The sequence below is a fragment of the Cebus imitator genome, unplaced genomic scaffold (genome assembly GCF_001604975.1).
Source record: "Cebus imitator isolate Cc_AM_T3 unplaced genomic scaffold, Cebus_imitator-1.0 Scaffold39, whole genome shotgun sequence".
NCBI lineage: Eukaryota > Metazoa > Chordata > Mammalia > Primates > Cebidae > Cebus > Cebus imitator.
Window position 1 is genome coordinate 4,644,692 of NW_016107354.1, and position 17,455 is coordinate 4,662,146.

Consider the following 17,455-nt stretch of genomic DNA (forward strand, 5'->3'; position numbering starts at 1 on the left):
AATGTTTTCTTAAATTTTAAGGAGACCCATTGACTATATCTAGACTTTCTCTTTATTTGTGGCCATCACAAACTCTGAGCTGACATGGTCAATTCTTGCATTTTCTCCTTGATTCTGATAAGTACTGGGATCCTTCATTTAGATATTACTTGTCTTCATACAAGTCAAAGGCTACTGTTTTGCAGTCATTGTCCTCCTGCCCCATTCTCTTCCAAGTAACTGTCAATTGCAAATGAGTATCTACAATGTAATGACTTGCTAAAAGACAAATGTCAGGAGAATAATGTAATATAATTTCATAAATACCTTGTAAGTGATGAATATGCGTAAATAAAATCATATACCTGTGGACTCGTGTCAATATTTGGCAGTGCCTGTCTGTGTAAAATCTCATTACAGATGAACATTAACAGGTGAACATTGATTTTGATGATAGAGAACACCAACTTTGAGCCCCGATTAAAATGAAATGCTCTTTCCCCAAAAGAATTCCATTCTTCTCATTGGAAGACCCACATTACAAAACATTATATTCACATTATTATATTTTGAATTTCATCAATAAAAACTTTATGAAAATATATCTGTATTGTATTATATAAATATCTACATATTAACCTTGATTTTGCCTCTTGGCCATTAAAGCCTAAAATAGTTACTGTCTGGCCCTTATATAAAAAGTTTGCTAACTGTGAGCTAAACAGTTGTTCATGCTTTAAGTGAGCTCATGCCTATCAAACACAGAGAAATAAGTCTCTACTGGTAGAGTCTTAACTATTAGTGGAGAAAAAATGATTCTACATCATTCCCAGAACAGACTTTAGATGATTATTTACCCCAACTTAACCCAAGTTTCTTATTTTATAATTAAGAATCCAAAGTTTAATGGAAGCTAGACATTGGTATAACTGGAAATGGAACCGAGATATTCTCATTTTCCTTCTAGTGTTCTTTCTAGTGTACTTTATTTATATGCAAGTGTTTCTGTTGGGAGCTAAGAATGATTAAAAAAAGAAGTATGAGTAATGGTGTCTATATTGAGATACATCATAATCTAGTTGGGGAGTACATCAGTCAGGGTCCCAGTAAGAATAATACACTCAAATGGACTAATTGAGGATCATTTAATCACAGACTATTTATAAAAGGGCAGAGAGAGTTATGGGAAATAGCCTTTTGCCACCAAAGTCTGAAGAGACAAGGGGTAGCTATAGGAGAGGCCCCTCAAGAGGAGCTGTGGCTCTTAGTGGAGGAATCCAACTACTGTCAACCTACACTGTCCAGAAAGGAGCTGATACCCCACCTATAAATACCTTGACCTCATTCTCCTCCTGCCCTTTCATCTCCTGCTGGTGCCTCACATAGTCCTAATCCTGCCAAAAGCCATATGGCTAATAACCTTTGAATGGAGTCCAAAAAGATTAGCCTTCTAAGGAAAACTAACATTTAGAGAGTGGATCAGAAGGGACAAATGGAGAATATCCACCACAGAGAGCAGGATTACTTATATGATAACAGCATGTAGTAACATATTCGAAGTGCATGAGCAATCTGAGCTTCATGTACTTAATAGCATACCAACACACAAGATATCATTTTTAAGTGTTTTGCATTTTTAAAAGTACATGCTTTATTTGCACAACAAATTTAAATCTGCACCACATTCCTTTTTACACTGACATCTGGAACAAAAGTAGTTCAGTCTAATTGTAGTTCAGTAGTTCAGTTCTGAATTGGTAGTCCACTACTGCTGCTGCGTAAAGTTGTTTCACTCTCTATCAGAAGCAGATGTTGTTTTAAATGGTTTAGAACTCAGCTTAAGTAAGAGGCTAAGTAGTAAGAAGCCTGGAAGGTAAATAATGCACTGCTATTGTTATCAGTTGAAAATTCATTATTTTCAGATGTTTATAAACTGGCAATTTTTATAGGATGAAAGAGACTTACATAATAGAGATTCTCAATAAAAAGAAATTGTGAGTATTGCAGAATAATATTGTTGTTAAAGTTATGAATTTTGTAGTTAGAGAAACCACAGTTTGATTTTGTCTCTGTTACTCACTTGCCCTTCAAACCTGGGCAAGTTCCTTCGACTTGCTCGACCACAGTTTATGGTAAAAACTAGGACCACCACAAAGTTGTTTCAAGTTTTAAGTGTGATAATGGCATATAGAAATCATGAAATAAATGTTAGTTATTATTAGTAGTGTTCTTAGATTCTATAACCAAAATTCAAATCCGTAATGGAACAAGTGATATTTATAGGTTAAATCATTCTATAGATATTTATTCAACAATGATTATATGCTGGGTACTCACTCTGGTAGATGTTATAATTATAGTAGAAACAAATCCGATCTCGACCTCCTGGAGGCTGAAGGTGCATAATTTGCATCTGATTATATTAATAATTGATGAATTAGTAGACAGTTCCTGTACTGACATACATGCTGCCAGCCTAATTGGTTACTAGTTATCCTCACTGACCATCAGCATACCAGAAAGACTAGGATAGTTAAAAAATTATTCTTTCTTCAAAATCAAGTTTAACGGCATTCTTATTTAATTTTTTCAATGTATATAATATATTCATACGGTTCAAAAGACAAAAAGTGGAAACAGTCATACACTGACCATTCTCTTTTGCATTGCTTAGTTCTCAACTTATCCCACAAAAGTAACCACCATTCTCAGTGTGGATATATATTCTTTTGGTACATTAAAAAATTGACATATCATAGTTGTACATATTTTTGTGGTACATGTGATATTTTGATACTTGCATACATTGTGTAACAATCAAATCTGGGTAACTGGGATATCAATCGCCTCCAACATTTATCTTTTCTTTGAGTTGGGAACATTACAGTTCTTCTCTCTAGCTATTTTGAAATATACAGTAAATTATTCTTAACTATAATTTCCCTATTATCCTATACTAGAACTTGTTCATTCTGGGATTGTTTATTTTTTAATAGTTTTATATTCAAGAATTAGCACAATTTATCATTGTGCTAGATGCTCTAATCACAGTAAAACACTAGACTGTTGTGTATTTGCTTCCTAATAAATGAGCAGCCATTAATACAGAGCAAAGATAATTAAATTAAAAATAGAAGTATTTAAAAAATCTACTAGAACATTGATCATTGATAGACTTTAACTATCATCCGATTTTCCTTTCTATGCCATTTGGAATTTATAAATGGTGATTTTTTAATTTGTGTGGCACTACCAAAAAGTTCAATGTTTGGGAGAATAAGTTACTTCACATTGAACAGTAGTTAGACATTATGCTCATTTTAGATAGGATTACTTGATGCTTGGTTTTGATTTGTCAGTTTCTTGAGCTTATACATGCCATTTTGTAGTAACAGTCAATTCAGTATTAGATAAATCCTAGATTTTTACTATTTTATGCTAATTTATACATGAACAATTAGTAGTTAATGGTCCCCTACTTTGTAAAGTTTTTTCTCAAAATGTAGTGTTATTTTGTCTGCATGTTTGAAGTTTATTGGAAAAGTTATTTTGCCTATGTAGAGCATAAAAATTTTTAGTACATTTTGTTTTATAAGTTCAGGATACCATGATGATCCCTGTGGAATCTGTGTTTTTTTTTTTTTTTTTTTTTTTTTAAACAGACAATATTTTTTTTTTTTTTTTTTTTAAATCAATTTGCTATTGGGCTAGTATCTTTGTTTGCTTAATTTTAAGCACAGTTACCATGACAAAATTTATTTACTCAGCTAATGCCTAACACTATCAAATATATACTGCTGGCAACTGGACTAATTTCTATCTCACTAATAAAAATCCCAAATAAAAATGGTACATTTTCATTTTAAATGGAAAAAGATGAGTTTATGAATATAAATTGAGTTTTACATTTTTATTTTTGGTTAATTAAAATCTACTTTGATGCTTTTATGTTAATTTTCTTTAATGCCTATGACTCCTAAATTTAATATGCAGTTCTAAAATAAAGGGAAGTCAGCTGGGTGCAGCAGTTCATGCCTGTAATTCCAGCACTTTGAGAGGCTGAGCCTGGCAGATCGCTTGAGCCCAGGAGTTCAAGACCAGTTTGAACAATATGGTGAAACCCTGTCTCTAATGATTTTATACTCTTTTTTTTTTGAAATGGGGTCTTGCTATATTGCCCAGGCTGGCTTTGAACTCCTGGGCTCAAGTACTCCTCCTGCCTGGTACTACAGGCATTCACCACTCCACCCAGCTGATTTTGTACTTCTCGACAAAGAAGGAATAGTAAATAAACCAACTTAGCTGGAGGGGAGTGAAGAGGGCTTTGCAGGCCATCGCTAAAACCTTATGCTTTTATTCAGGTTGAGATGAGAAGTCGCTGGAGAGTGTTAAGCAAAGGAGTAACGATGTGACTTAAGCTTTAAAAGGGTTGCTTTGATCTGTTGAGAATTGATTCTTCCTGGGCAAGAAAGGGAGCAAGGAGTAATTAGGAGGCTTTGGTAATAATTTGGGCAAGAGAGTGTTCTGGCTTAGGCTAGAATGGGAGCAGTGAAGAAATGGTAAGTGTTTATATTCTGTACATATTTTGAAAGTAGAGACAACAGGATTTTCCAGTGTGATGTGTGAGAAAGAGAGGAGTTATGTTTTTGGCCTAAGGCAAGGCCATGATGGGATTGTCATTAACTGAGATGAGGGAAGACTATGGGGAGGAAGATCAATTTTGGACATGTTAAGTTCAAGATATCTATTAGACAGCCAACTGGAGTTGCTGAGTAGGCTATTGGATATATAATTCTTCAGCTCAGAGAAGAAGATACAAAGTACATATACATTTGTGACTCATTAGCTATTGAAGGTATTAACACCCACAAAGTTAGGTGAAATAGAAAAGAGAAGAGGTCCAAGGCCAGAGGATGTCACAGCAATGTTAAAACATCAAAAAGGTAAACTAAATAGGACTCAGGAGACTGAGAAATAGTGTCCAGTGAATTAGAAAGAAATCTGAAGAACATAATACTCCAGAAGCCAAGTGAGAAAAATAATTTCAGGGAGGAACAGTGTTAGATTGTGTCAAATGGTGATGGATAAAAGTATGAAGAGTGAGACTTGACCATTGGTTTTAACAACATTAGAGAACTTGTCAAGAACAGATGTAATGAAAAAGTGCCAAAAACCTAATTAGAGTCAGCTTAGGAGAGAATGAAAGGACAAGTATTGGAAACAACCAATACAGACAATTTTTGTAGAGAAATGAGATAGTGCTGGGTTTAAGTATGACCATGATAAAGGGGTATGTATGTGTAATGAGTGTGTGTGAGATGTGAGAAATTGAATTATTTAGTAGAGAAAAAAATGATGAGAGAGAGAGATTTGCTGCTGAAATATCTTCAAGTAGGGAAGAGGAAATTGAATCTACTACATTTATGGAAAAGTAACTGCAGTCTGGAGCTCAGACAGTTCATCTGTTGTGACAGAATGAAATGCCAGGTATATGGATACAGATACTGGAAGGTATTTTATGATTTGATAAATAAAAACAAGGTCTAGGTAGATACTTTCCATTTTTTGAAAGAAAGGTCTTTAAAAAATTATTACCATTTTAACATAGTGGAAAGGAATGAAATTGGAGGGAGATAAATGTGGGTTTAGATTTTAGCTCTGCCAATACTAACTGATATGTGGCAGAACTTAGTTACAGTGCCTCTATATTATTTAGTGGCCCAGCAAGAAATAAAATTCATTCAAAAGTGGTTCAAATAAAAACGCTTTAATGAAGAGTCTACTTTGAGAAAATGAACAGAGTTAAGGAACGATCAAGACATGGTAAGACAACTGGAAACTAGCAATTATGGAAAGCTGTTACCTCACCTGGAGCTGAAGAGGCAAGAATGGACATGGTATTTTTAGTTTAGTATTTGCCAAAGGTATGAAGGAAGGACCAGCTGTAAGAGCTGTAGTCATGGAGGAACATAGTTGTTGCCAGAGACAATGGTACATAGGCGGGGAGGCAGCAGAGAAGAAGTAACCTTGATCTCTCTCTGCTCCTCAAGTCCATTTTTCTGCTATTAACCCCCTTTCGCTAAATATAAGCAGAAACCATCTGCAAGGCTGTGTACATGTTGCAGAATATAGGGTTCACCATCCCTAGGGTCCAGAGAAGGGCAAAAGATGGATGTGGGAGACAAATGCTGAGAATCACTAAGCCTCGGCCGGGCATAGTGGCTCACACCTGTAATCCCAGCACTTTGAGAGGCTGAGGTAGATGGATCATAAAGTCAAGAGATCAAGACCATCCTGGACAACATAGTGAAACCCTGTCTCTACTAAAAATACAAAAATTAGCTAGGCGCAGTGGTGTGCGCCTGTAGTCCCAGCTACTTGGGAGGCTGAGGCAGGAGAATTGCTTGAACCCAGGAGGTGGAGGTCACAGTGAGCCGAGATCGTGCCACTGCACTCCAACCTGGCTGACAAAGTAAGACTCTGTCTCAAAAAAAAAAAAAAAAGAATCACTAAGATCATTAAGCCTCAACTTCTCCGTATGTAAAGTGAGGCTACTGCAAAGTTGCTGTGATGTTACATGTGCTGACAAGCACTGGCTACATTATTAGCATATAGTAGTGTTTATTAAATGGTAAATATAAGGTGCTACAGCATAATGGTTAGTCCTTAAAGCTTTCGAATTAGGCAGATCTAGATTTAAGTTCTGTCCCTGTCACTAATCATGTAACTTTGGGAAGTCTTTGTTTTGTCATCTGTAAAATGGGGAAATAAGGCTTACCATAGAGAATTCTAGTAAAGATGAAAAGGGACAATATATAAGTGCCTAACATAGTGTTGGTACACAGCATGCAGTTTAAGTCACCATGACCATCATTGTATTATTTGACTAGAAAGAATAGTAAATGACATCAGTTTCCAAGTAATACTAGTCTCCTCCCCCTCTCCCTACACTCTTTTTTTTTCTGCTTCTCAGTTTTTCTGAATAGGGTTATTTCTTTGTTACATAGTGTTCAAGGTTACTATCTTTGCACTTTAAACAATTAGAAAATAGGAGAGAGATCCAAGATGGCTGATCACTAGCAGCTCGGAATTGTAGCTCCCAGTGAAAGCGCAGATAACGAGAGGACGCCACACTTTCAGACGAATTTTTGTTGCTCACAGACCAGGAGATTCCCAGCGGAGGAGCGCCATGGGTCGCCAGTGCGACTCTTGTGGCTGGCGTGGTGGTTTTGCCGGCGCCTCTGTGCGGTGGTTCTTGGTGCAGAGTCAGAAAAGCACCATCATCTTAACGCTGCTGTTTTAGCTGGTGCAGTGGGTTGCTCAGATTCCAGTGCTGGGAATCAACATGCTGGACGTCCACTCAGAAACCTAATTAGAAAGTCGGTAATTACAAAGACGACAGACGGATAAATCTATAACGAAGGGAAGAAACCAGCCTAAAAAGGCTGAGAATACCCAAAATCAGAATGCCTCTCCCTCTACAGGGGATCACAGTTCCTCATCAGCAATGGAACAAGGCCTGATGGAGAACGAGTATGTTCCATTAACAGAAGTAGGCTTCAAAAGATGGATGATAAGAAACTTCTGTGAGTTAAAATAACTTGTTTTAACCCAATGCAAAGAAACTAAGAACTTTGAAAAAAGGTTTGACGAAATGCTAACCAGAATAGACAATTTAGAGAGGAATATAAGTGAATTAACGGAGCTGAAAAACAACACGAGAACTTCGCGAAGTATGCACAAGTTTTAACAGCCGAATTGATCAAACAGAAGAAAGGATATCAGAGGTCGAAGGCCAACTTAATGAAATAAAACGAGAAGACAAGATTAGAGAACAAAGGATAAAAAGGAATGAGCAAAGTCTCCAAGAAATATGGGACTATGTGAAAAGACCTAATCTACATTTGATAGGTGTACCTGAATGTGACGAAGAGAATGAATCCAAGCTGGAAAATACTCTCCAGGATATTATTCAGGAAAACTTTCCCAACCTAGCAAGGCAGGACAATATTCAACTCCAGGTAACACAGAGAACACCACAAAGATATTCCTCAAGAAGACCAACCTCAAGGCACATAATCATCAGATTCACCAGGGTTGAAATGAAGGAGAAAATACTAAGGGCAGCCAGAGAGAAAGGTCAGGTTACCCACAAAGGGAAGCCTATTAGACTCACAGCAGATCTCTCGGTAGAAACCCTACAAGCCAGAAGAGAGTGGGGGCCAATATTCAACATCCTTAAAAAAAGAACGTTCAACCCAGAATTTCATATCCAGCCAAACTAAGCCTCACAAGCGAAGGAAAAATAAAATCTTTTGTGAACATGCAAGTACTCAGAGATTTCATCACCACCAGGCCCGCTTTACAAGAGCTTCTGAAAAAGGAACAACCAGTATCAGCCTTTCCAAAAATATACCAAAAAGTAAAGAGCATCAACATAATGAAGAATTTACATTAACTAATGGGCAAAACAGCCAGCTAACATCAAATGGCAGTATTAAACTCACATATGTTATTATTAATCCTAAATTTAAATCGACTAAATCTCCCAATCAAAAGACACAGCCAAAACCGGTATGCTGCATCTAGACCCATCTCACATGCAAGGATACACAAAGACTCAAAACAAAGGGATGGAGAAAGATTTGCCAACCAAATGGAAAGCAAAAATAAATAAATAAATAAATAAAAAGCAGGAGTTGCAATTCTTGCCTCTGATAAAATAGACTTTAAAGCAACAAAGATTAAAAGAGGCAAAGAAGGATATTACATAATGGTAAAAGGATCAATGCAACAAGAAGAGCTAACAATCTTAAATATATATACACCCAATACAGGAACACCTAGATACATAAGACTTATAAAGAGACTTAGACTCCCACACAATAATAGTGGGAGACTTCAACATCAATATTAGACACATCAACGAGACAGAAGATTAACAAGGATATCCAGGACTTGAACTCAGATCTGGAACAAGTAAACTTAATAAACATTTATAGAACTCTCCACTTTAAATACACAAAATATACACTCTTATCAGTACCACATCACACCTAATTATAGATGTAAATGAAATATTGGTTGGCTATTTGTTTATTATTTTCTTCCCTCATTTTTTTTTCCTGTCTCCATTATTAAGCACAATTATTTGCATAAAAGAGGTTTTCAATACCCATTTTTAGACTGCATTCTAGCCTGGGCAATAAAGCAACACTCCCGCTCTCTCTCCCTCTTCCTCTTCCTCTTTCTTCCTCTCTTTATAATTCTTTTTTTCTTTCTTTTTTTTTTGAAAAAAAAAAGAAAGAAAAAGAAAGCAAGCATGCACGCTCACTGCGCCAGTTCAGACCTGCTGTCCTATAAACTGCATTTTCCTGTCACCCTAGAGTGAAAAAAAAAAATTAGAAAATATAGCTTTAGTTAGCTTAACTTTTTGGCTACTCATTTGTTTTTGATTTATGTTCGCTAAATACAATCAAAGAGTTAAGTGGATTTTTTTTATTGAGCCTAAGCTGGAAGGCATAGAAGAAGCTGGAAACACTGAAATTCAATCAGTTTAATTAGCATAGATTTATATGTGAAACTCAAGTAAAATGTTATCAAGAATTAGGAGAATACAGGATGCTGTAACAGTTAATTCAGAGCCATACGATAGTAAGTATTCTTTTAAATTTCACATATTATAACAGTTCTGTACGTTTGATTTGAGGGCACATACATGTTTTTCTTCTTGGCTACGTAGAGAACAATGAAATAAAGCCTCATTGACGTAATTGAACCTGATAACATCTCCTGGTTGTGCTGCTGATGTTTCACTGTGGTTTTGGTGGTTTTTTAGAGCTCCGTAGAGCATGTTAGACTTAGAAACATACTCAAACAGAAACTTTTATTAGGATTCAACTTTTTAACCATAGAGAAAAAAATGAATTTAAATAAAGGCATAGTCTTCTGTACACTTAAATCAAATCAGCTTAAAAATTTTTAATAGTATGCAATACTTAGAGAAGTTACTGTTCCTTAATTAGTTTTGAACAAATAACCATAGTATGAAAAGAAATAATGATTTCTGGTGGTGTATTATATATTAGCACAGAAGGAAACAGATAAATATAATAATGGAAGCCCCTAAAAACAGCAAGTTAAAACTTTATGCTTTTACTAAATGATGTCTTATAGTTTTATAGAACTAAATTTTTAAAACATACGATAGCACTATAACTTTTTCTTTTAAACTGCGATTAAAAAATTAGCTTTATTTTTAATTCTTTAAGTTATTTACAAGATCTACTTTGGTACTGGGGTTTAGCTGCCTAAAGTTTTGCTGACTTGGAATCAATGTGCATCAGAGCATTTACTGTCTACTTGGAAGTATAAGTTTAAAAGAGCTACATTTTATTATACAGGAGGAATGAGTGCTTCAACCAATATTTCTTGAAACTCTTAATATACATGTATCACCAACTATGCATTCAGTATGCATGGTAGCTACCCACCAACTTAAGGTAAATGTATAAAAAAGAATTCATCACAATTTTTGAAAACTAAAAAATCAAAATATTTTATATCAGCATACATTATTTGCAATATTAAAGGTATCTATGTTTAGCTCAGTGTTGAGTAAATAGGCTGCTTGTTGTAAGTTCATTCTATATCATATTTTTTTCTCATCTCTATTTCTCTCGAATTGGAAAAATCCAACCAAAATTATAATTTATGAGGAAAGGCAGCAGGGGTTTTTTGGCTGTTGGTTCTGAATACTCAGATTAAACATGGACTCCAGAATTAAGAGATTGCTTACTGAAGACTCAAGGCTGGTTCACTTGCTAAATTGGTGGACATTATCATACTTGAAAGTTTAAGAAATAGAGGCTTTTGCATTTTATTGAAAAAAAGCACTTTTTGCTCTTTACATTTTTTATTTGCTTTTAAATATTTTTATATTTGCTCAGTTTTTTCACAGCACACTGAAAACATGTATACTCTATCCAAAAATTGAGTGCATGTACATTTACGCCATTTCTTTAACATTGAATTATACTCAGTATAATAATTTTAACCACCAGCCCCTTTCTGTGAGGAAAAAAACAACAGGGTGTATAGATTTGCAGTTAGTGTAGCACTCATTGCTTAGCAAAGCTTTTGTTTGCTGTACAGACAACTGATTTTTTTCTCTCAGGACTGATTTCAATACATGTTTCCCAGTCTGTATCATAGTTTACAAAATAAATATTAAGTAGGAAAAAAATCACCTTTTGTAGTATGTGTTTTTCAGAAGTAAATGCATAAAAAGTTGTCTGCTATTTCCTCATGTATATTACATATAAACCAAGAGCTGATTTGGACTCTGCACTTCAGTGCATTTATCCAGCAGTAAAGTACCTGTTCTTTCTTTCAACATAATGTTTATCATTTGTGTGGCTGATAGTTTATAAATCTCTTAGCAATGGTCTATCTTTTTTTATGCTCTTGCTATGCAGAGCATCGAATCTGAATGGTGTCTGTGTAGTTTTTGTCTCTTTTAGGAACAAAAATCTTCAGTTTCATGTATGAAAGTATTTTGTGCTTATTCTAGAAAAAGTGTATTCATTTACCAAAGAGGTTTTTATATTTTGTTTGAAAACTTTCCATAGCTTCATGTCACTATTTGATAAAGTTTCAAAGTAGACAACATGCAGAAGAATATAGGGTAAACGAATTACCAGTCAAAAAGCAATCCAGCTTTCAGATAGTTGCTGTTGTATGTCCTAGTAAAATTTTTGTTTTTATCTCTTTGTGTGGTATTATCACATCTACAGATTTATATTCTGTTTGCATTAGCGTCCTGTTCTTGATTTAGGCTTAACGTTTTTTCTGAGTTGTTTATGTTACCTCTTTTTTTTTTTTTTTAATCAATACCTTAGGCTTTAGAAAACCAATTTTGAGCCATTTATTTATTTTTTTTGATTGGGAAATATAATGCAACACAATGAGAAGAATGCAAATTTAAAAGATATAAATAATATTCAAATAACATGAAAATGCTTTAGGTAAGATGATTGTTCTTTTTTAGAATAATACAGGTCTTAGAGAATCTTTTCAGTTTTTAAGAATATAATGTTTTTAAGATAATAATAGGATTTCTGTGGAAATCAAAATTACCCTTATATTTTATAATTATGAAATATATGCAAACTAAATTGTTTCCTTTTTTCCCTCTAAATATTCCAGGACACTGAGGAACAACTAGTGACTGACATCATAATTTGATAAATAATAACTAATACTCTTACTGTGTCCCAGTTCAAAATTTTATCTGTTTAAAAAATATATATATTTTGTGTATAAATATATGTAATCTAATATTATAGAGACATTTAGCAATATTTTCATTAAGTATTTGCTCTTTGCATATTTCTCCCTTTATCCTGTCATTAGTTCTTCCACTGTCGGGGATTATTCCTATCAAGTACAAACATGCTTTAGAATCTACCACGTTAAAAAAAAAAGTATTATTCCCACATTTTTTTCTAACTGTTTCATTTCATTCTTGCCTTTACAGCACAGTTTTTCAAGAGTTTTCACTAGTCACTTTCTCTACTTCCTTACCTTCCTAAATTCATCTTAACTTTTAATTAAAGCCAAACAAGTATTTATGAAATATGCATAAAGTATAGAGACTAAAGAAACAGACACCATCAACCCACCATTACTATTATTTTTGAACATTACCATTAACATTGAAGTTTCCTGTGTGTCACTCCTGGATCTGGTTTACTCCTTTCTCTTTTAAAGATAATCACCATCCTAAATTTCTTTACAGTTTACCATATGTTTTTATTCCTAATAAGTATATCACAATATGTATTTCATTTTGAATGAGTGAAGTTATACTTTATTATCTGTCTGTGACTTGCTTTTCTTGTTCAATGTTTGGTTTCTGAGATCCATCCATATACTATGTAGTTGTATGTACTTCATTAATTTTCACTGCTGTATACCATTGTATGAATATACCAAAATTTTTCCATTTTATTGTTGATGAACATTTGGATTGGATCTAGTTTTTTTGCTACTCCCTGGACCCTGCAGCTATGTGCATTCTTTTTGTCTCCTGTCAAACTGTAGCAAAGGACCAAGCTTGGGTTTTTCCCTGATCTGTTGTAGCTTGATGCTTTTGTAAAATACACTAAAAATGTCTCACCAATGTTAAATTGCTATAAAATTATATGAGCCTTTACTTTGAATTTTTGTATTTATCTTGTTATGGACCACACTTTGAATACTGCTCTAAGATGTGTACCTAACTGTGGAATTCCTGGGTCATTGATCTTCTACTACTTATGAAGAAAATTGTTTTCTCAAAATCACTAATATTCTAGTTCAAATTACACAGAAGGCAGTCTGCTAGCTCTTTGTGGCTTTCTCTGTATCTGCTTTCAATACCTAGTATGAAGGGGATTTCACACTGAGACCTGCTGCTTTAGGGTAATGTAATTTTCATCCTAGAGAAAGTGACTACACGTAAGATTGGGCTGTTGCTTAAGAATTTATTCAAAGCCAGCCTAGTGAGTACAAGTGAGAGAAAACTATGATGATGGGATAAGGGGCCAGCAGGAGTGAATTTATTGAGGGAGATGGTCTGTAATATTGTAATACTATAGTATTGTAATACAAAATGCTACAGTAGAGAGATCTAAAGAGAGCAAGCAGAGAAAAAAAGCATTGTACACTGTAAGATTTTTGGAGACCTTTGAGAGTCCAGTTAATATAGGGTGTACGTTCCTTCTCATGTTAGCAGGCTTTCTTCTGCATAGGCAGCCTTGTAATTGTTTAAATGCATTAGGGAAATTTCACAGAATATAAGCTAAGATGGGATTGCTCTTATAAGCAAGCAGCAGGACTACTTTATATCAGTGTTTCTCCACTGTATTTTCATTACAACCCCCAACCCAGGTTCATATGTATATATATATATATATATTTTTTTTTTTTCCCAATTGTCTACCCCTTTATGTAATTTTACTAAGAGTAATGAATCAGGGAAATAAGGTATACAAGTATTTGTCTCTGTTTGATGGTATCATTGTGGAAGAAGTATAGAAGTATGGATCAGATAATAGTACAGTTAGGCAAGTTTGTAGATTGAGAATGCAAATTAATTCATTGATGCCTGTCTCATAGGTGATTTTTAGTGACACATTGTATGGCTTTGTTTTCACTCCTGTCCTATTCTAGACATTTATTCATGAACTTAAGAAAACATCAGATTTAGGGATGTCATGTTAATGGGAGGAATGGAGAATAGGGTAGTTGACATTCTCAATCTCCAAAGAAACTGACAGGCTAATATAAGGGCAGAAGTAAAGTATTGCAGTTGGGTCTAAAAAGCCGTATTTATAAGAATAGAATGGAGGAAAATGGATCATAACAATAAAGGAACTTAGGGATTTAGTTTATCTTAACCTTAAGGAGCATTTTTAGGAAGCTATTAACATCTTAATTTGCAATAATTAGTGTCTCTAGAATCTAGATTATATGCTGATTAAATCACAACCTGAAATAATTATATCAGGATCTTTTTAGGACCATATAAAATATTGCTTAAATTTAATGAGCATACCTTAATGTGGTATACTTTGCATGTAGTTACTCCAGAACCATTTTGTGGGCACTGGTTCATGAGTCTTCTAAGTGATTGTATTGTGTCTGAATATTCTTTGTGAAGAAATAGATTTTTCTTCACTAGCAAGAAAGAAATTATCTTCTGCAAGGATGTTGATGAGGAGATTGTGAAAATGATAATTGACAGTTTTTTGAGTGATTAAGCATGGGTGTATTATATAAAATATGAGTCAGCAAACTAGTCCACTAACCAAATCCTGCCAGGACCCTGCCAGTACCCTTTGAGCTAATTTTTTTTGTTTCATTTTAAAGGTTTATAAAACAAAAAGCAAAGAATATGCCATAGAGACCTTAGGTAGCGTGCAAAACCCCAAATAAGATCTTTTGCAACCAGAAAACTTAAGCCTGAAGGGCAAGAAACAACACAAATAGTTCAGTATATAGAAATTATATGATTATATTATAGATTAACTGGGCTGATATTCAATATGGTTTGAAAGTTACATACAAAATAGCTGTTACAATGAATTATTTAAGCAAAAGGAGAAGACCTATATATTAACTCAGTAAATGTCAAAGAAATTTAGAATTGATGATAGTTGGCAGTTATAGCTTCCTAAATTGAAATTAATTTTATCTCCTTGGTCATAGTGACTTCTATATTGGATTGGGAAGCAGCCAAAAAGCTTGTTAAGAAGAAGTGCAGGGAAAAACTAGCCTGGGACTAAAGTTACCGCTGATAGCCCAGGCAATCAAGGAGACAGACAGGAAAACAATCGCTAATTATCTGAGTATCAAAAGTGGTATGGGCTGCTTTTTATAAATCCATTCCTTTATACTTAATGTAACCCCAAGGACAGCAAGCTTTTCAAAATGTTTTTGAAGTACCTTATTGGTAAGAAAATAGTATCACTTATTTGACAGTGGTTTTAAGATGAATGATGGGCCTTTGGGGATGGTGGGGAGGCAGAGAATATCTGATCGTATGTAATTTTTCTTTTATTTTTAGTAACAATGTGATTTTGGATTTATATTTTCCTTTTTGTGGTCATAAATATTTGAAGGTTAATATGGCTTGTTTTAGTTGCTTTACTGTGGTAGTTCTTTATTCTTTCGATTTCTCAATTACGGATTGTATTAATTAATGAAATATTCTATCTAGAGGTAATTTTTATTCTCACCATTCCAATATCTCTTCCAGATTTTGAGCTATATTAGATAATTATAATAGAAAATGCTGCATTTTGTCTTCACATATACTTGTTTATTTATTTCTGGTTTGTAACCAAGTTTTCTTTTTTTCCCCTCCAGATGATTCTTTGGGATTGGGACTTAAAGCAATGGTATAAGCCTCATTATCAAGTAAGTATAAGTAATATCACTAACTAATATCTGTGATGAAACTTTTGACATTTAAAGTTACATTCACAATATTTCTATGCCATAAGATTTTCTTTAGCTAAACTAATAAGTTAACCAGAACCTTCATTGAGGTAGATTTTTAAAAAATACATTTTAATTTTAAGAGAAAAAGAAAATGATAAAAAAGCAAATTTATGTAAATTGTTACGAAAAATATTGCTTATGTTGTCTGGGCTCAGAATCAACTAATATTTCTATATTAAGGATGAGTTTTTTTTCTTTTCTGATGTGGACCACTGATCTCTAAAGGAGAAAAAATAGATTGAAGGCCATATCTGAGACAAAGCAAAGCAATTGTCAAAATATTTTATTAGGGAAGTAAAGATACCCAACTTTCATTTTTTTGGTAAACTTTTTATTGAATTACAACATACATGCAGAAAAGTATACAGCTCAATTTTCACAAGTTAAACATCCCATGTAACTAGTATTGAAATGAAGAAATAGAATATTACCAGTATCTCAGAAGCCTCACTTATGCCAATTCCAGTCATTACCTATGTCCCCAAAGATAACTCCTGACTTCTAGTAATTAGTTTTGTTTATTTTTGAACTTTATATATACACAAATGGAATAATATATGTACTTTTTTAAGATTAATTTTTTGAACACCTACGTAATATATGTTTATGTCAGGTAAAATGAAAATAGAAATAAAAAAAGAAAAATCACTCATAAAACATTAAGTAATAACTGTGTTAACTTTTGTTGTGTATCTTTATTGATCTTTCTCATTATGATGAATATATTTGTATATTCTATAAAAATTGTATTATTATGTGTCATATGCTGTTTCAAAACCTGATGTTTTGTCACAGTAATGGCTAAACATTGGTAAATGTTAAATCATTTTTGTTATAGAAATGTTATACATTTATTATATTTATTTAGTAGTTGCCGAACACTAATTTTTAAAAAAATGAATGTTCCTTCGAATAGCTGATTTATATTTTTAAACTGTGAATGGAATAACCACAATAGCCCATAAAAATAAAACCACAGTAGCCCATAAAAATATTCTCTGGACTTTGGTGAGTAAAATAATGTAACTATTGCAGTCATATGAAATCAAGGAGAAGGCCACGTCTTACCTAAAAGGAATTGGTTCTTTGACCTACATGTTGGGCTTCATCATCATTTATATTCACCAAGATCCTCAGTTTTTAATTAAAATAATATCTCAATTACTGATAAAAATCTAAATATGCCTTATAGTCAGAGTGGACTGGTGTGTGTTAGGCACCTCTATCATTTTTCCTTTTCTCTCTTTCCTTTTCTAATCTTCATAAAAAATTGAAGGACATGGTGATTCATGCCTGTAATTCAAGCATTTTGGAAGACTGAGGTGGGAGGAGAACTTGAGGACAGTAGTTCAAAATCAGCCTGGGCCATGAGACCCCTGTCTCTACAAAAAATAAAATAAATAAAATTATCAGGGAATGGTGCGCATCC

The 17,455-nt window shown here is 33.8% G+C and overlaps 1 protein-coding gene across 6 annotated transcripts in view; it reads left to right on the plus strand.

The window, feature by feature from the left end:
* Nucleotides 1-17,455, plus strand: part of PDE3B (phosphodiesterase 3B) — a 204,505-nt gene that overhangs the window by 101,979 nt on the left and 85,071 nt on the right. For all 6 annotated transcript variants that reach the window (XM_017525608.2, XM_017525604.2, XM_017525607.2 and 3 more), the window contains exon 2: nt 15,892-15,942. In XM_017525608.2, coding sequence (XP_017381097.1) covers nt 15,892-15,942 — 51 coding nt within the window. The remainder of the gene's footprint in view (nt 1-15,891; nt 15,943-17,455) is intronic.